This window comes from Ahaetulla prasina, chromosome 1, assembly GCF_028640845.1.
Source record: "Ahaetulla prasina isolate Xishuangbanna chromosome 1, ASM2864084v1, whole genome shotgun sequence".
Classification (NCBI taxonomy): domain Eukaryota; kingdom Metazoa; phylum Chordata; class Lepidosauria; order Squamata; family Colubridae; genus Ahaetulla; species Ahaetulla prasina.
The window spans coordinates 168,508,811-168,529,343 of record NC_080539.1 but is presented as its reverse complement, the minus strand read 5'-3'; the positions used below and the strand labels follow the sequence as shown (position 1 = coordinate 168,529,343).

Here is a 20,533-nt window from a genome sequence, read left to right as displayed (position 1 = left end):
TTCCTCTCAGCTGTGCCTTAGAAGCTGTTTTTTATCTCAGAGTAGGGGATAAAAAACCAGCTAACTAATGTGCTGAAGCTGACCGACTAAGGATGCTAGCCAGATGAATACCTGGTAGGCAGATTTTCCCCCCCCTATTTTCCTCCCCATAAACTAAGCTGTATCTTATGCTCTGAAAAATACTGTATCTTTATTTTCAAGAACATATGCTAGTGATAATACAGAATTGACAGCACACTCTCCCAATTTCACTGAAGAAATGACAAATCATTGATCTACAGATTACAGGAATCATAGATTTGAAGGCGTGGATTGAGATTAATTACTGGGATCAAGAAATAAATATAGATAGTCCTCACTGACTGACCGCAATTTGGGACCAGCAACTCTGTTTTTATACAATGAAATTATAAAGTGAAATGTCACATGGCTGTGTGCTTGAATTTGGTAGTTCAAACCCAGCAGTGAATCTTGCAAATGGCAATCTTGTGACTGTGGGACACTGTGACCATGTTAAATACACACTGATTGCCAAGCATCTGCATCACAATTATGTGACCACAGGGATACTACAAGGATAGTAAAGTGCAAGCACCAGTCTCCTTTCTCAGTGCCATCATAACTTTAAATGGTCACTGAATGAATGGTCTGTAAGCAAGGACTACCTGGAATATAAATTTAGGCAGTCAAGTCAGTTGACAGGCAAGGAAAAGAAAGAAGCAGACAATTTACAAGGTTGGTTCATGTACAAGGTACATGAAAGTTGGAATGACTATTGTGAAAACAATCCATATTTTTAAAGAAAACCATTTAAAAAGCTGGACAATATTTGATTTTAAGATTATGCCTGCTAGACAGAGGACAAAAATGAGGACACACCACTCTTTTGGTGGTCATGTAACGTTATGTCGTGTAACATAATATAATCATAACAATTGCTCTTCTTTCATTCTCAGCGCATTCTGGCTTCTTCTCATTAGTCATCTCTAATGTTTGGTTTCCATAACATTTCCATAAATGTTCCATAATTTCCATTATGCTTTGTTTGCAGGAGGTTTCCTAAAAAAAACCCAACTTTTTTTGAATTTGGCTGGCTAACTGCATGAGTCCAGCTGCTGTGGTTTAATATATGACTCAGTTCAGAGTGTGAACCCAAACGTCAAGCCTTGATTAAGCAACCCATGACTTAGCAAGACATCCAACCAAGGTCTTTCATTATAACTCATCAAAATAGTTGTGTGCTTATCCCAAAGATGTTTTTTCGGGAGGCAACTGGACTTTCTTGCTTTTTGTTTTGAAGACATTTTGCTTCTCATCCAAGAAGCTTCTTCAGCGCTGACAGACAGTGGGGAATGGAAGAATTTATATTCCTTGCAGACAGCTGGTCATTTGCATCCTTTTAGAGGGTTATTGAAGCACTTGGGAGGTTTTATCTGTGTTCTCAGGGTCACCAGAATAGTGCTCCTGGCTCCTGAAGTCTCAACTTTTCCTCTGGAAAAATGTTACGTGCCTATGTTTCATCTCTTTGATAGGTCTCGATTCAGAAGGATTCACTTCCAGGAACCCAGATTATTGGGGGCAATAAGCTGACTTTGTATATAATATATAAATGGATGAAGACTATTGCTTGACATAGTGTAAGCCGCCCTGAGTCTTCGGAGAAGGGCGGGATATAAATGCAAATAAAAAAAAAATCCAAGCAGATCTTCCCACTCATCTTTTTCTCATTTCACTCTCAACATTTACCCAGCTACTACTTAACCAATTCAGGTGTATAAATTAATCCATGGGGTTGGGCCCAGAAGCAAATCAATCCGATTTTAATCGAGGGTCTTCCCGTTTGCATCAGGTTATCAGTCATAATTATTTTTTGCTTTATATTACTTTAAAAAAATATATATTTCAGAAGTTTTTTAAAAAATTATTGGTCCCAAGAAAAGTGTTTTGTATTTTAAAGTAGGCATAGTACTAACATATAGCCAGAACCAAAGGCGATTACACCACCCTCCCGAAACCTCCCCCCAAATTAATATAGTTATTGCATACTTTTGCTCATATATATGCTTATATGATATGTAGTTATTTTATGTTGATGCTTGTGTATATTGTTGTGACAAAATAAATAAATAAAAATAAATAAACTCTAGTTTGAAAAAAAAATTGCGCTGAGACGGGATCGTCTTGCGATGCGTTCCTGATCCTCACTCCCATCGCGCTTCTTCTACCCCGCACATGGTGGAAAGGCGTCGCATCGAACCGGAAGCAAAGGTGCCCGTCAGGCCGTCCCGTCCCTCTCGGTTCCTTAACTCGGCTTGGCGGCGGTAGTTTAATTTCCTAGTTGCTCAAGATGGCGGCGGCCGTCGTTTCAAGGCGCTGCTGCAGCCGCTGGAGAAAAGAGAGGATAACTCCGCTGCCGGTGATGCTGTTGGGAGCTGCCGGGCTGGCATCCCTCCTTATGGTTGCAGCTTCCATGGAGCAGAAACCGGAGGCGGTGGGGAGCCACGTGGTAGAGCTGAGCGGGTCCAACTGGAGCCTCCTGCTGCAGGGCCAGTGGATGGTGGAATTGTGAGTAAGCCAAGGCGTGTCGGGAAGGGCGCGGGCAAACTTGGAAAGGGAATGCAGGCAGAAGAGCCCTGCCAGCCTTCTCTCTCTCTCTCTTAGAGCGCCAGTGGGAGGGTGGACTACAGCCACCATCATCCTCAGCCAGTTTCCCTAACACATTGCAACGCAAGGCAGTGTACAGGGCTTCGGCTGCAAGTCCGGATTATCTGGCTTGACACTTATTTGCGGGGCATTGACTTCGGTCCACAAACGCGGGGAACTCTTTCTAGCGCGATTGGCGTTCCCTGCGCTTAAGACAGATGCAGTTCATAAACCTCGTTCACCCGTCTTAATTTTGGAGACTTAGCTTTTTATTAATGCAAGTAAATAATTAAGGTGATATGGGGTTTGTTTGTTTGTTTGTTTTACAGAGCTTTTATGGTTTAAGTCTTTTCCGACGGGCTTTAATTAAATCCAATTTTCCCCAAACCAGTGCCTGCTCAATATATTAGTGTTACTAATAATATATACTCAATAAGTCAGGTTAAACAATTCCCCTCTTCTGGCCATAATGTTTGGTTGTTCAGTTGTAGTTTATTGAAAGAACTTGAGTTACGCTACATTGCAAGGTGTTATTTGGTATTTGATGCTAAACAACACCTGCTGCAACATGCTAAACGTTGCTAATGAATTGCTACATATATGTAAAGTGCTGTGGCCAAACAAGCAATATTATGGCATAATGCAATGGCCTAGTTCTCAAAATGCTTGAAGGCAATAGCTGAATTTGCACAACGAACTGAACTCACAAACCAATTAAGTGATTGTCTAGTAGTGTATTGCATGAATGTATCTATCATAGATATGCTTGGGAAGGACATAGTGCAAAAAACAATAACATGCAGTTCAGGATAAGGAATTAGCTCTACAATCCATGAATAGCTGTTAGTCACTTCTGATAAGGATGACCAAATTTTGCACATGAAGTAGGTTAAACATGCTGTTGTGGCAGCCCACAAATTGCATTAAGTATGTGATACAGGTATTCTGATACAGAATTATGTGATACATAATTCTGAAACAGCAAAATATAGTATCCTAGTACTTCGGTTGCTTTTTTTGTAACTGTTTTTCTGTGGGTTTCTTGAAAAGTGGCAGTATGCATGAAACATTTCCTTTTTAATCATTCAAGTAGACATGTATTATTTCCAGGCTTACAAGTCTGCTTCAAAGGGCATACATAGCTATCTACAGGCATGTACATGATCCACAGCCATTCTACTTCCTTGGAAAATACAGAATGGCTGCCCATGCATGAACATGAAATGACAGCCAAGGGCATTTTCCATATTAGATCCATGAATTTGGACAAGAAATAGCTTCTTTTACATGTTGGAAAACAAATTGATTCCTACCCACTCACTCATATATTGAACACTCATTTTGAAAATTGTACAGACTGTTAAGTAGCAATTGTCAGCCTTTTTTATATTTGGTACAGTTATTTTTATTTGTGTACACAAATTATATGCTTTGTCAGATGTGCATATAAAATAATAGCTCTTATTTTAGATTTGTAATGTAAAAGACACACCCTGATCAAACAACAATCAGATTCTGCTCAGGCTAATTCACCGGTGATCCATTGCCAAACAAATGAAGAAACCAAGAGATGCTTTGGTTCACAATTTGAATACCATGGATATAAAGCAAAAGAGAAATACCATTGAAAGTGAAAGTATGTTCACCTCAGTTTAGCCCTCTCTTGGACATGAATGAAATCTTAGGTTGTCACACAATGTAGTTTTTTTCCCTTAACACAAATGTATAGACTACTGCAAGGTTTCATTGATCTGGTCCAGGGTATTATATGGATGAGAAATAGATCTGTGAAGTAAAATTTACTGTTTCCCCAAAAATAAGACCCTGTCTTATATTTTTTTGAACCATGAAATAAGTGCTTGGCCTTATTGCCATGCGCTCAAAAGCCCGATTGGGCTTATTATCAGGGAATGTCTTATTTTGTGGGAAACAGGTTAGAACTAACAAATGCAGTACAATGTATCATGAATAGGTGATCTTTTGATGGTTTCTGGCGTTAACATTTTTGTGTAACTGCAGCATGCTGGAAATCAAGTAAGTTGGGGACTTGAAGATACTGCTAAAATATTATAAAACTAGCTGTCAGAATTACATTATAATTTAGGAAGCCCTATGTATTTTAGCAGAAAACTAACAGTTAAACATCTCCAGAAGGGGTTTGCAAAATGTTCTGTCACAGGATGTTCTGTGAAACCTTAAATACACTAAAAGGCTTGTTTTGGGACTGGAACATTGCATGATGTCCTTGCTTGATAGGCAATAGTATAAACTCCTTACATACGAAACACTGTATCGATTGTGAAGGTGGTTATCTTTCCTTCAGATATATTTCTTGCAGAATAACTGTAAGTGTGCATCTTCTGTGGCATACTTTCCCCTTTGATTGGGCCCTTCTTGGTGAGAATAAATTTTTTATGAAGTAATATATTAAAAATGTTTGCTGCCTAGAAAGTTTGTCTTTATTCCTGAAAAATTACATTATGGAAGGTGACTGCAGCAGATTGGCTGGTGTTAGATACTGATTTCTTTGGTAAGAATTTTAAGAGTATTTGCTATACTAATTATTTGGATGTTATGTTGTGATGCTGTTGAGTTGTTCAGTTTTTTTAATTGTATTTCAACTTTGCAGTTAAAGAGCATAGCTGTGCTCTCAGGGCTATCATGTACACTAAGTTTTTCAGTCAGCATGCCTGCAAACGTATCCTGCAGAAAGTGTATCTCCTTCAAATGGCTATATAAAATCACCGTTGAATACTGTGATCATATATACTGGATAAATGAAATATACGGTCCAGAATGTAGCTCTACATCAAAATGTTTAGAACTTCAAACATCCTATTAGGCCGCAATTCAAAGCAGCAGTACTGGTTTTGTTAGAGGTTCCAAGAAGCAAACTCAGTAGGGGATACCAGATTCATTTAATGGCCATGATGAGCTTAGCAATGAAAGTTTTGGTCCCAATAGTGATTGTAAATCAAGAACTGCCTGTATATAATTTGGCCTATAGCAGTGCATGCCCTGGATTAACCTGTTGTAGCGGTTGGACAAAATTTACATTAGTTTTACATCTGCCACTGCTGTGTCATTGATCTGTGAAATTGAGTCAATTGAATTTTTGGCATTGACTGAATGTTGAAAAAAATAATATTGTTTGGCATGTCTATTAGGTGAATTTGGAGAATAGAATGATTGTGGAAGTGTAACATTGGCGTTCCCACTGCTTTTTGGTGCAGTATTATGGTAGAAAAAGATCAAATCCAGGTTGCATTGCAGAATTCTTGCAATGAAAAATACTAAGGGTTGAAAATATCTTGTAAATTCAAAACTATTGTTTCAACTTTCTCTGAACTTGAAAGTGTTCCAAGATAATAAAAGGTATGTTTTGTGCTCAGATTCCTTAGAAATACGTAGAAAAGTTATGGTGCAGTCAGTACAGCCTGTTTGGAATTCAAAGCAAAATACTGGATGATTTTGAATTCAAAATGTTTTGCCCTTGTCTTTTTTCTGTTAACTGTTCTCAAAAGCCTATAGATTTTGATAAATTGGAAACCACCTAAGCAGATAATGAAGTAAGCTCATGCTTATATCGTACTGTCACTTTCTTTAGCTATGCTCCTTGGTGTCCTGTCTGTCAGCAAATGGAATTGGCATGGGAAGCTTTTGCAAGAAATAGTAAGGAACTCGAACTCAGTGTGGGCAAGGTTGATGTCACTCAAGAACCAGGTAAGTAATAAATAATCACTAAGAACAAAAATCAATGTAAGTAATTTAATTGCTTTTTTATGTAAGTAATTTAATTGCTTTTTTAAAAAATGGAAACAGGATATTAAGTCTTAATGTTATTAGCCCAAATTTAGATTATTTCCCCCAAACTCTGGTAGACATCTGATATGATCCCAGATCAGTGTGATCAACACCCTTGCTCAATGGGGATAATCTGCATTGTAGACATATAGTCCAGTGAATCTAGATGGTGACATAGTGGCTAAAGCTGCTTTGGAAATTAGCACTATTGTGTAAGATAGTCCTCAACTCACTGTAATGAGCCCAATCATTATGGTTGCAAGTCATGATGTCATTAAGTTATGTGTTCACAACATTGCTTCACTTAACAACCCTTACCCCTCCTCTCCCATTAAATGGAGCATGGGATGCTTCAGGTGAGCGAGGCCTAGTGCAGGCCTTCAGGCTTCCCAAGGTCTCCTCCTCTCCCTGAGGCACCTTGTGCTCTGCTCAACAGAGAGCAGGGCTTTGGGTCATTAAGTGAGGGTTAACCTTGGGTTCCCGTAGGCTTTTGGTCTGCTTCTCACCCCACTTTTTGTCGATATGCAGAGTTTGAGCTCACATTGGGAAAGGGATGGCCAGGCCTCTCTGGCCCTCAGCATTCCTAAGCTGTGTGGCTCCATCCCGGAAGCAAACACCATTTTCAGAAAGACCTCAATGTTTTTTTAAAAAAATATCTAAACATGTACTTAGAACTTCTTTTGTAATAAATAGAAGCAGCTCACAAGTCCTTAAAAACTTGCTGTTCCAGAGGGTTGTAATGTACAAAAAGAATTTAAAAATCAATTCCAAGGTGATTAAGAAACAAGGAATGGTTGAATTTTGAGTCCTTAAAGGCTATATTACAATTATGAGTGTAGTTGTAATCGGTCAACTTCTAGTCACTCAGCTCACAAGCAAACCTCAAAAATATTGGTTCCTGCCATCTACTCAGAGGGACATAGTATAGAGTCCATGTGGATTATCTCGAGACTCTCCTTTCTCTAGAGTGATTTTTTCCAGCTTGGGTCCTGCATCTGGCCAAGGATATCGGCTATAATGTCCTGTTTCTTCAGGAACATCTTCAGTTTGATATGGCCTTGCTATGGCCTTGGAACCTTTTTAAAATGGTATTAACCCTATTGTAGGGTTTATGCTAATTTATGCATTACCTGTTTCAAAACAATTTTTGAGAGGAAGGAATTGCCGGTTAAAAAATAGGTTTCTATTTGACGTGACTTAAGTCAGAAAATATATTCTTTTTCCAAGATACTTCTGGACTGTCTGTGAACTAACAGCTTGTGTGCTTGGAAAATGTTTTCTCATGGATATTTTAAAATTGCCCTTGAATATTTCTGAAATGTGCTAAGACAAATTCTTTTCTGCTAGTACTTGGAATTCCTCTCTCTTTCCCTTGTTTTCTTTCAGTGTCTGACCTCTTTAATTATAATTCACATTTTTACCAGTGGTGGTTAAGGGGATCCAAAGGAGACCAAATGGGTTCTTGTTATTTATGTGAAGCCATGGGAGTGTAGGTTGCCAATTCCCACAAAATGTGTAGAATATGAAAATGAGCTCTTAATTGTAAAGTGTTTTTCAGATGATGATTATATATGTAAGAAGCAAGATAAGTGCTATTTAAAACAAGTATCTATTCTCCTCAGGTGTAAGTGGCCGTTTCTTAATCACTACTCTTCCGACTATTTACCAGTAAGTATGTATTTTAATTACTCTGAAAATGGTTGCTATTTACAATTGTAATTGAAAATGTTTCCTTTTGTGTATGTGTGTGTGTGTGTGTGTGTGTGTGTGTGTGTGTGTCAGAATAAAATATGTGATGAAGCTAAGGAAAAATCACCCATATATGTCAATTACTGTGGAAAACAATGCAAACTTAAAAAAAAAATCATTGCAGAGAGCCCCAGTCTTTTTAGTTTGATGAGTGAAGTGTTTGGAATGTAAGATTTGGGGGGGGGAGGGGAAATAGTTGAATAGAATAGTTCTTTTGGCAGATCTAAGCAATTATAAAATATATTGTGCTTGGATAACAAACTTCATACAGGCCGTACAGTTCAAACAGGCCATTTAATACCCAACTGCATTCTAAGAAGTGAAGATGATGCTAGAGACTAATGCTTTGGAGTATGCTAGCTTCCCATTTTTTAAAAAAATTGAGATACCTTTATATTTTGCAATTTAAAAACTCAAATGGATAGCGACACTAATAGGCGATGAGGAAGTTTTCCATAGGTGGCAATTTGGACACCTGATTTTATGGAAAAATAGGTAGGATTAGCTTCAGTAGAAAGCAAGATTTTTCAGAAGAAAATTATGATCTAAACAGGGAGCTTCCTGCTGTCCTCCTTAACATGGATAATGCGAGCCTGCTGTGACTGGAAAATGATGTGAGGCACTAGCACCGTGATGGCGAACCTATGGCATGCATGCCACAGGTGGCACACGGAGCCATATCTGTGGGCACACAAGTGTTGCCCCTAGCTTAGCTCCAGCGTGCATGTGCATGCTGGCCAGCTGATTTTCGGGCCTTCCAAGCCCATTGGAAGTTGGGAAAGGGCTGTTTCCAGTCTCCGGAGGGTCTCAGGGGGATGGAAAAGGCTGTTTTTGCCCTCCTCAGACTCCTAGAAAGCCTCTGGAACCTGAGAAGAGTGAAAAATGGGCCTACTGGGCTCACCGTGCCATCGTGCCAAAAGCGGTGGAAGCGCGGGGTGTGTTTGTGTCACACGGATAGGCGCGGGGGGCAGAGTGCATTGAATTACGGGTGTGGGCACACACGTGACCCCCCTCCCCCATGCTCCCCCCCGCTTTTGGCACTTGACGGCAAAAAGATTAGTCATTGCTGCACTAGCAATTTGTCATAAATTAAATTGTCATGAATTAAATTCACTGTGCATTGCTTCAATATCTCTCCCTGCAATCAGATCCAGTGGGTTTTATTAATCAGATTACTTTGATTAATTATAAAAATAATGGCATCACTCTGCTAAACAAATATTTCCTTCAACACTGTCAAACTGTCTACTAAGCCTGCACTACTGTTAATCTTCTCATCGTTCCTATCACCCACCTCCTCCCGCTTATGATTGTATGACTGTAACCTTGTTGCTTGTATCCTTACGATTTATATTGACTGTTTCCTGATACGATTTGATTGCTAATTTGTACCCTGTGACTATCACTAAGTGTTGTACCTTGTGATTCTTGATAAATGTATCTTTTCTTTTATATACACTGATAGCGTATGCACCGAGACAAATTCCTTGTATGTCCAATCACACTTGGACAATAAAAATTCTATTCTATTCTATTCTATTCTATTCTATTCTATTCTATTCTATTCTATTCTATTCTATTCTATTCTATTCGTAAATTAAGGTTGTTCCTGGGTTTATATACTCCATTATCCTTTGGAAAACACAAGCTAGTTTTTTGGCCCAGAGGAAACATGCTATATGATAAGTACCCAAAACAAGTAATTAGGTGATTGACTTGTAATAAGAATAAAAGGAACTACTTTTCATTTTTCCCTGAATACATCTCCTTATTCCTTTCTTCTCTGGCTTATTTTCATCTCCTTTTCCCCCCTGCTTTCCAATTCCCCAAGTGGAATAATACTTTTAAGGATGTGGAGAAAAATAGTACAAAAAGAATCTGGTTCTCTGTAAAACTTGTTAATTTGCATGCTTGCTGCTGTTCTCTCCTGGAGAGTAACAAGGTTTTAGATTCAGTAGGGTAACTATACTTTAATCTGTTTTCAGTGCAAAGGATGGAGTTTTTCGCAGATATCGTGGCTCGAAGACATTGGAGGATCTAGAGAGTTATATCCTGGAGAGGAAATGGGAAAGTATAGAACCTGTGGCAGGATGGAAGTCTCCCTCATCTCTAATGTAATTATAATGCTATAGCGTGTCCCAGTTTGGAATTTCATCCTAGGTTAAATGCAGCCTTGGCTGAAAATAGCAATTCCCAATTGAATATTGTTTGCACTTTTTAACAGGGTGACTTATTGTGGTAGTCTATGTTTCATTTTGCTCTACCATCTACTGGTAGAGACTGTCCAGTGCTTTCAGGATTATAGGAAGGTATTTACTTTGCATTTAATTTGAGCTGTAAGTCCATGTTTTTAAGGAATAAAAATCACAGCAGGTAGTAATTGGTTGTGGTGATGTCATATGAAATATATGTAATTAGAGGGTTACCTGTATAATACAGCTTTGTGAAGATCGCTATTATATCTTGTGTGAAGTGTATTTATTATGAAGATTTTCTGTATAAATGTAGATGAAGCAGTATGATAAAATCTGATCATTTGGTTTTACTAATACATTCTGTAAGTATTGTAAAGGTTGGTTAGAGAAACACCACCACTTTTCTTTAATTTCCATAGTTAAATTATTGTGTCTCTCTTGATCAAGTAACATGAGAAATAATAGCATAGTAGTCCCAGAACAAATGGGAACACACTTTTTCAATCTTTAATTATTTTTAGTGATCATGTTTATATTGATTCTTATTAGGATGTATGGAATGGCAGGACTCTTCCATTTATCTGGATGGATCAGAGTAAGTAAGCAATATGTGTCTTATTGTAATCTCTACTGTAATGCAGAAAAACATTATACCTGATCTATGGTTTTAAAAGGTCTGTCATGTTCCCCAATGATCATACAGCTTGTGCTCCTTTATACAGCATGGAAAGACTATAGATCAATATTAATGCTGATCAAACCTTCTAAAACTTTGGTTCAAATTGTGACAAATAATTGAATTTTGTAAATTTTATGATGGGATGCAAGATTTCAACATGGTTGCATATCAAACTGTATTCTGCCATATAGTACAAGCTCCAACAGATTTATAAACTCTTCAGAACAGTGTTTTAAATTAAGCATATAATTCATAAATGTCCATTTAGAAAGTGCTAAATAACAATAGCATTTAGACTTATATACTGCTTCACAGTGCTCTCTTAAGAGGGTTACAGAGTCACAGCATATTGCCCCCAACAATCTGGGTCCCTCATTTTTCTGACTTTGGAAGGATGGAAGGCTGAGCCAACCTTGAGCCTGTGAGAATCGAACTGCCAAACTGCTGGCAGCAGTTATTAGGATTATTAGGAGTCTGAAACAGTGGCCCCCAACCTTTTGGGCACCAGAGAAAAGTTTTTCCGCAGACTGGAGTGGGCACGGATTTGCATGCTACCTACATCCTACGGATGGGACTTCGCTTGTTGCATGGCCCTGTTGCTGGCATGCTGTGGACCGGTGCTGATCCACAATCTAGGGATTGGGGACCCCTGGTCTAAAACATGCAGAAGAAAATACACAGTTGCCGTTTACCTGTACTTATTTAGACAATGGTATCAGTTGTTTTCAGAAATAAAAGTTCTAATATTAATGCTACTTATAAGCCTGGAAACCTACAGTTGGAATGTTAATCAGAACAACAAACAAGCACAGCAAGGCTCTCAGTTTCTCTGAGTAGGCTCCCAATATCCACTGGCTTTATGTATGCACAGCTCCTGTGTTTTTCCTGTAGGGTACCTAAGCTTTAAAATGAGGATAATCTCGTTCTGTATTAATGAGTGTGAATTGTGAGAATTAGAGTAGACATGAAAATGCATTGTTCAATAAATTGAATTGCTTCCGTCAACAGTTGTTGGTAACTTAAAACCTGTGGGATGTACCTCGTCTGAAAATTAATGTTAAAAAAATTGAAAAACATAGTAATCTGTAGTAAAAAAAACACAACTCAAATGCTGAGCGTAGGTACATATCCCACTATCTAATACCCACAGGAGATACAGCCAATGATAGTTTTATAAAGGATGTTGTAAATGATTTATGTGAAATTGATTCAAACCTCTTAAAGTCAAAACAAAACACAACTGTATTCTTCTGTAATTACATTTTCAGAATGCGTGAAGATTTGAAGATATATTGTACAAATGTCATTCCAAACAATAACTGATAGATAATGGAACAGCAGTTTCAATTCAGGTTATGTTTCTGTTGCAGCAAATCCACAACTATTTTACTGGCACTCTTGGGATTCATACTTGGGTTTCTTATGCCATCTTCATATTAGCCACCCTTTTGATTGGTCTTATCGTGGCTTTGGTAAGAAAACAGTTTTATACTCTTAAACCAAGGAGTAGAAAAATGGGAATAATAATGTTAATAATAAGCACAGCAAATGATATCATCAGAAGACTTCACAATAGATCAAGAAGACATTGGTATTCTGACTGTATTGGGCAATTGTGAAAAAAATTAATGGTAGATCAAATCTTTCTCTGACAAATCTGCCAGAGAAAATAGCAATCAAGAACCTGTATTTTTTCTGGTGCTCTTGATCTCAAGAGAATGGTAGACAATTATCTCTCAAACTCTTGGTCTATATTCTTTTGAGCTTTATTTTTTATCAACTAAGTGATCCTGGTCTATGAATTATAAAACTCAAGAAAAATTAGTATTTCATATGTTAATAAATATTTAAAAGAAACGTTACTGCCAAAGATGTAATGTTTAATCTTTAATTTTAATTTTATGATGAATTTTGGCTCATTAAACTTATATCAAAGGGGATAATCTTATCTTTATCTTCCTGATATCAAGGAATAGATTTATTATAAATTATTTAATCTATTTTTGAAATGTCCTTATGTTCCCAAAGCGAAAAGATGGCGCAGCATATTTTTGTGGCCTTAACTATAAGCAGACATTGAGGCTTAGATTAACCTATATTGATATCATATATGTTTTTGGATTAGTTTTATCTTTTAAGTTTGTTTTATTTTAATTGGTACAGTATATGTAGCTTCTTTTGTATTATATAATCACTGGTGTATTTTGCTGTAGTTATACACCACTTAATTAAAACACAAAACAAAAATATCACTAGAGAAATTATAGTCTAGAACTTCTATATTGTTAGAGCAGGATCTCATTAAGGATTTTGAAAAGTCCTGGTTTATCTGGTTTAGAAATAGCTGTATGAAGATTTGAAAAAGAAAAAGCATTTAGAGTGGGTTTTGATCTATGGCTTTCTTTAGCACAGCTCATGACTTTTATTGGCATAAAAATATGGGTATTTGGCATTGAAGTGCAACATAATTACAAACCACTCAGATATAATAGTGTTGGGCTATTTGAACAGATTCCCTAGGTTAGTTTTATAGTACTTTTTTCTTTCTTTCAGATATTTGTTTTGCTTATAGACTGCATGTGTCCAGCTAAGTCCAAAGAAGAAAGTTTTGGTATGTAAACATAATGAAGAGTAATGCTAGTGCTTATAATGTTTGTATATAGTTTCCCAGAAAGAACTCGACAGCAAACAGAATAAAAATATAGTACACTGGAAGAGTCCCTTTAAAACAAACAATAAACTACACTGTTGTTGTTGTTAGTTGTGAAGTCGTGTCCGACCCATCGCGACACCATGGACAACATTCCTCCAGGCCTTCCTGTCCTCTACTATCTTCTGGAGTCCATTTAAACTCATGCCTACTGCTTCAGTGACTCCATCGAGCCACTTTGTTCTCTGTCGTCCCCTTCTTCTTTTGCCCTCAATCTTTCCCAGCATTAGGCTCTTCTCCAGTGAGTCCTTCTTTCCCATTAGGTGGCCAAAGTATTTCAGTTTCATCTTCAGGATCTGGCCTTCTAAAGAGCAGTCAGGGTTGATCTCCTCTAGAACTGACTTGTTTGTTCGCCTTGCAGTCCAAGGGACTCGCAGGAGTCTTCTCCAACACCAGAGTTCAAAGGCCTCAATTCTTTGGCGCTCAGCCTTTCTTATGGTCCAACCTTCACAGCCATACATTGCAACTGGGAAAACCATAGCCTTGACTATACGCACTTTTGTTGGCAGGGTGATGTCTCTGCTTTTTAGTACGCTGTCTAGATTTGCCATAGCTTTCCTCCCCAGGAAACTACCTGATAAAATGTGCATGCATCTACTCACCACACAGTGCCAGGTTCGTCAACATCTTGGCCACGGTGCCCTGGGGGTAAAGCCAAGTCTTCACTGTTTTCCTGCAAGCCAACAGGGCCAGGCCTATCTATGTCTCCATGGATAGATACCATGACAGAGAAGACATGCTTCCAAGTTCCCACCAGGTAACACTGCTTCACTGAGAGGACATGGAGCATGCCCACCTTGTCAATTTAGTAGGAGGGTGGAAATGATTAGGAATAGACGGTACCACAATTAATCTGGCCCCATGCAACATAGGACTTTAAGATGACAACCAGTATCTTGAATTGCACCTGGAAGCCTACTAGGAGCCGAGGGCCAAGGCAGCTCATGCAGCAGTGGTATTGCATGGGCATACCAGGATGCACCAACTAGTGCTCATGCTACTAAGGTCTGGACCCACCTGCAGCTTACCAACAAGGGCAGCCACATACAGAGTGCTTTGCAATCGTCCAGTGAGTTCTACATGGAAGTAGAACACATTTTCAAATAGTATGGAAATTTGCCACTGTGAATAATAACCTATTTTGAGTATTCCCTTAATTTCACCTTTGATAAATAACCTTATCACTGGATTCAAACATCATGCTGAATCATAATGATATTGTTTTGGCCTGACTTGTATATATCCAGACATTTTATATATATATATATATATATATATATACGTCTGGTAAACTTGCAAGATTTGTTTGTCTTGCCATGTACATGTATGCATCCAAACTAGATTGTTGTTTCTCTGTGTCATATAATATGTGGATATATGCATAAGTATGTATGTATGCATGCATGTATGCATGTATGTATGTATGTATGTTGTGGCTCCAGCCCCCCCACCCCCCCGGGCCTGGCCCCCTGCCAGAGAGTGACTCAGAGAGTGAGAGGGAAGGCCATCAGGGCTTCCTTCTGCAGGGCCAGCTTCCCTGGCTCAGCTCCAGGAGCCAGAGGCAGGCCAGGTGGAAGAGGTGACGAGGCCTGTCTCCTGTATCTCCCCTGGCCCAGGAAATGCTTCCAGACCCAGCTGAGGACAATCAGTCCTGGTTAGATCCCAGGTTTCGTAGACAAGACAGGCAGGAACAACAGAAGCAGGGGTGGGGCAGGCCTAGAAAGTGCTGAGTCACGGAGCTACACCCCACAGGGTATAAAAGCAGGAGGGGCTGCTATACTGCTTCGTGACGAACAAATCAAACTGCCTAGAGAGAACTTGAGCTGAAGTGCTGTTTATTCCTGACTTCCTGGTTGACACGCCAGCATCAAGAAAGATAACAGAAAGACCTTGGCAGACGCTGGCTGGGTTGCTGCCAGAGCTGATAGCTGCCATGGACTCAATTGCCGGCTAATTGAGTCATTTCTCATGCCTCCCGGACTGAGGTGGGGGGAAAGAACAATGTATGTGTGGATGCATTTATTTATCTTGTCATGTTTATGTTCATATTAGAGGTGGAGACCCTTTGAGAGCTGTAAACAATGTAATTTCATTTTAATGTATGCCGATTAGTGTACATTCAAAGTGACAATAAAATTATTCTATCCTATTCCTATTCCTATTCCTATTCCTATTCCTATCCTATCCTATCCTATCCTATCCTATCCTATCCTATCCTATCCTATCCTATCCTATCCTATATAATCTGTAAATAGTTCAACACAGAGGTAAAGAAGTTTGGGGAAATGAATCACAAGAGCTAGATCTGAAAGCTGGCACTTTGCAGCTTAACAAAATATTCCATTTGTACAAAAATGCTAGCTCTTGTTTCCTCAATTCTTTTATCTCAGATTCCGTAGATCCTGATGAGAATGAGATAGAAGATCAACAGCAAACGTCGGAGGTTTCAGCAGGGGACGAAATTCCTGAAAAGGGTTTGTCTGTTGGAGAAAACGAAGAAGACGGAGAAGATGAGTCTCAGCCCAATTCCTCAGATGACTCAGCAGTTGAAGGATGTGAGGGAGAAAATGATTTAGAGCCTTTTGAATCTGACAAGTTAGAGGATACCTCATTAAGACAACGTAAAAATCAGATGGAGCCTGAACTATAGTGAAAGTAATTGAGTGTATACTTTTAAATGGACCAAAGAAGATTGGGACCTTTGTTTTGCAGCTGAAGCCAAATATTTGATTTATAAGCTGTTGCAGCTAAATATAGGCTGACTGCCAGGAAGCATCTGTTTTTATATTTAAGGTTAATATTTTGAATGTAAAATATGACTGATAATGTTGAAATCAGAGACACGACAATCAAAAAACCACACTGAGTTCAGGGATAGGTAAGAGGTTTTATTGTATCAGCTGTACCAGAAACTGTATGAAGTGGTCATTCTGTACAACTGCAAATTGTCTGTGTTGCAGAATTAAGCATAAAACAAGAAAAGTATTTTTGGGGGGGCTTGCTGGTACAAGTTAATTCCAAAATGTACAGTTGAAGACAAAAATCTAGAGGACCGAAGGCATCTTAAGGCAGTAATAAGGTTTTACTGTTTGATAGGCTTGAACAGATAATTGTTTATTACTCTCCAAGTTTTTGACTCCAGATACCTAAGGCACTTCCTACAGGCTTCAGAGCTGTGATGTGTATTTCAGGGGAGATCATAGTATAACAAGAACTATGTTTACAATATAGTTTACAAGCTGCAAGGTTTTGCTTTCAGCATGCTTTCTTGAAAGCCTGGAAGAGATTTTTAAATATGGACGTGGCTTTCTTACAACAATCAGTTTCATATCTATTGTCCCAATATTATAATCTGTCAAGTCAATATCTCAGTATCTGATTTGTTGGCCATATTTAGGTTCCTTTGGATTTATTCAATACTGCTTTGATATAACATTGATTCCTTTATGTATTCCAATTCAACCCACAATACAGGAGAAGCCTGAACAAGTATCACTGCAAATTTCTTAATGCAAACAGAATGTCTGGATGCATACATTAATTTTTAGTTTGTCCTCAATATTATCAAAGTATTTATTCCGTCCCATAGTTGTCAAAAGTTCTGTATAGTGTAAATCTGTGAAGTAATCATATAAGTATCAGCATTTCCTTGTAAGGTTATGCAAGTGTTGAATGTGTTATGATGAATTAAGTTTATCAAAGAAGCAATTCAGAACAATATTATTTCCCTTTGTTTTAGAGACAATTATTTTCAGTGGTATCCAGCGAATTAAAATAAATGTCCGGATCATTGTTAAACATGCTATTCCAGGTTGAGAGATTTTTTAAGCCTAAGAAATTATAGGCTCAGATGAAAGTAGTAAAAATAAAGCACTATATTTGTTTTATGTGCATGCTGTCATAATATTTGTCAGTTGCATTCTCTGTTGATTAGAACCATTTTCAAATTTTTGTTAACCTTTTGTTGCACTAAAATGAGTCTTAACATCTATACCAATTGCTTAGTAAAAGACCTTTTTAAACAAGTTTTAGTAAAACTCCATTGCACTTTGTTAATATTACAGAATATAGAGCAAATAGATTTAAGTGCTGGGGATGAGGGAAGCATTTAACGGAAATAAATGTTTAAATGTATATACTTAACCTGCTGTGACAATACTTACTTAAAAATATAATTTTGAGAATCTTAACACAAAGAAACTACCGTATATACTCGAGTATAAGCCGAGTTTTTCAGCACGTTTTTTGTGCTGAAAAACGTCCCCTCGGCTTATACTCGAGTATATACGGCTTATACTCGAGTTTTTTTTTTTTTCTTTTTTTCACATTTTACCGGACGGCGCGGGGAAGCCCTGCCGATGCAGTGAGAGGGCGGGGCGGGGGAGCCGCCAGCCTTCTCAGCTGAGGGAGGGAGGGTTTCCCCAACCGGTAGGTGCCTCATTTCCCACCCTCGGCTTATACTCGAGTCCCCAGTTTACCCCAGTTTTTGGGGTAAAATTGGGGACCTCGGCTTATACTCGGATCGGCTTATATTCGAGTATATACGGTAATAGTTCAGCATCTGCATTTACTAGCATTTTTTTATTGCTGTTAAAAGCATGAAAAAGATAAGTTATTTGATTTGATTCTTAAACCTCTGACCTTTAGTAATATGACCAAGCATGTTTTTTTGATAACATAAAAGATTCAGGTTGAGTATTGGTTTGAGAAGCTGGTTCATGGTAGTTGTATCCTAAACATGTGTCCATGGAATTAAATCCAAAGTTTACTTTTAAGTAAAAAGAATTTAAGAGTTAAAGGCTCTGGGCTCAGTATGACAGTACTTGGTATATGTTTTACAGTCTTCCTTATTTGTCTTCCAATTTTTTACAAGGTAAAGTATTAGAACTTAGTTCATAAGATTCTTGCTTAGAGAGTTGATGTCTTTATGTCTATGTGGATATATAAACCACTGCTTTAAGTTGGCTTATAATAAAGATGACTGCAAAACATTCCAAAGGAATTATTACATTTGGGGTGTTTTTTAACAGAAAAAAAATGAAATGATTTTGAAACGGTGATCACTGACCTCTGTTCATAAGTTTGAATGTATAGGTGCTTTTAAAAGCAGCAAATAGAGTGAACTAATTCATTTGAAGATTCTTAAGAGTTAATATTTGGCAAGTGAACTTCTTTGGCCAGAGGTCGCTATTTTGCATCCAATTTTAAAAAGCAACATTACCATTTGTGTTTCTAATTGTTACTTTAAATGAACACTTGCTCAGTTTTTAGTTTAGTTTGACATGATTTCTATGTAAAACATTTATATTAAAATGCTGCTGCTTTATTAACTATAAACTTTATTATATATCTCTGTGTTCACTTAATGTTTGTTTATTTAAGGTGTTTATAGTTTATAATCACATTCACTCCTCATCTTCCTCTCCTGGTACTCTGTCTCAACTGTTGCTTCAGTTTCCAGAAATCCTCTGAAAGCCGGGGGGCTTTCTGGGCATTGAACGGAGACCTTAGTCATCATGTACCAGAGCCTCAGGATTAACCCTGAATTTCCTTTGAAACCAAATAGGGTCCATTCAGCCCTCATGGCTGACTGATTTAATAGGGACACTCAACCTGGTTATACATGCCAAGTCATCCCCCTTGCACACATGAACCCATAAACAAGAGAAGCTTAATTATTAGTCAACGTGGCATTTAATAGCAGTATTTGGAAGCCAAGGTCTGGTAACGAGACATAAGGAAATACCCTTGGGATCAACCGGAGACATTGAAATATCTTCCCCAGGACCAGCCAGCCCTGCCCTATCTCCTGTCCAAGATTCTGTTTTCTGCTCCCTCCAGTCCCAAAAGGCCAAATCTCCCTGACCTGACCTCCCATTGATCATAAAGGCCTCCATCCAGTTCTAAACTAACAATCTTTCTCCCTCTCTGGTTAACTAGTTCCTGTGAATTGCTTCTGATCCAGCATGCAGTGATCTGCCAGTCAGTTGCATTCTTATCACACATCCACACCACATTCCTAAATCCCCTCCCCCACTCTCATAGGGGGGTTATGAGGGGCAAAATAGGTGCTCACCACTAACTGGACCAACCCAGAAAATTATAGCCCCTCCACATAACATTCAGAGGAAATCTAGGCAATCTCATCAGCTGGCTCCAAATACTGATTGAAAGTTCTTTCACTTCTCATTCCAAGTCCGTTATAGCTGTGCAGAAGAATCCTTGGGCGCACACTGCTGAAAGATGGCACAAGGAGATACATTTCTCTCGTCTGCAATCTCTGCCATTTTTAAAAGAGAAAATGGCCACTGCCCAGAATGACAGGCTGTATGGCAGATGGAGGACAAAAGCCGAATCCAGCTCTGCTACTGGACCAGTTTTGCTCCTTGGTACTCACCCATAACAACCGGAAGTTCTGAATCTCTGAATTCAAGTTTCTCTGGGTTGTCACCATTGCTATCCACCAGCTGATTGACAGTATCTCCAACACTAATTGGCAGCACCTCTAGATCATCTGATTGAATATATTAGCTGTAAGGGGAAGTGGATGCATACAGAAAGGTAGAAGCTTATGTAATGATGTGTCATGTTTTTACATTGGAGTACACTAGAAGAAATGTTAGTGGTAGTTCAGCTATACAGTAGAACCATTGTGTCTATATTAATTTATATATTAGAGAATCTGGAATATAATTTCCTATGTTACTATTTTTTTTTCTTTTTAAAAATGAAGCTCTAGATAGAATCATAGAT

General features: G+C 38.3%; 1 protein-coding gene across 1 annotated transcript; it reads left to right on the top strand.

The window, feature by feature from the left end:
• The first annotated feature begins 2,315 nt into the window (after positions 1-2,315).
• Positions 2,316-19,129, top strand: TMX4 (thioredoxin related transmembrane protein 4). Its single transcript, XM_058181294.1, has 8 exons — positions 2,316-2,565; positions 6,251-6,366; positions 8,070-8,115; positions 10,182-10,310; positions 10,941-10,986; positions 12,441-12,542; positions 13,624-13,681; positions 16,171-19,129. Exons 1-8 carry the CDS (start codon positions 2,348-2,350, stop codon positions 16,428-16,430), a joined length of 975 nt encoding a protein of 324 aa, XP_058037277.1. The 5' UTR covers positions 2,316-2,347; the 3' UTR covers positions 16,431-19,129.
• The last annotated feature ends 1,404 nt before the right edge of the window (positions 19,130-20,533 follow it).

What these genes read in the sequence shown, in the direction of transcription:
- TMX4 (XM_058181294.1), top strand. Translation starts at nt 2,348, where the DNA reads ATGGCGGCGGCCGTCGTTTCAAGGCGCTGCTGCAGCCGCTGGAGAAAA. An exon ending in GGCCAGTGGATGGTGGAATT is followed by an intron (nt 2,566 to 6,250) that starts GTGAGTAAGCCA and finishes CACTTTCTTTAG; the next exon opens with CTATGCTCCTTGGTGTCCTG. An exon ending in ATTTATCTGGATGGATCAGA is followed by an intron (nt 10,987 to 12,440) that starts GTAAGTAAGCAA and finishes TTTCTGTTGCAG; the next exon opens with CAAATCCACAACTATTTTAC.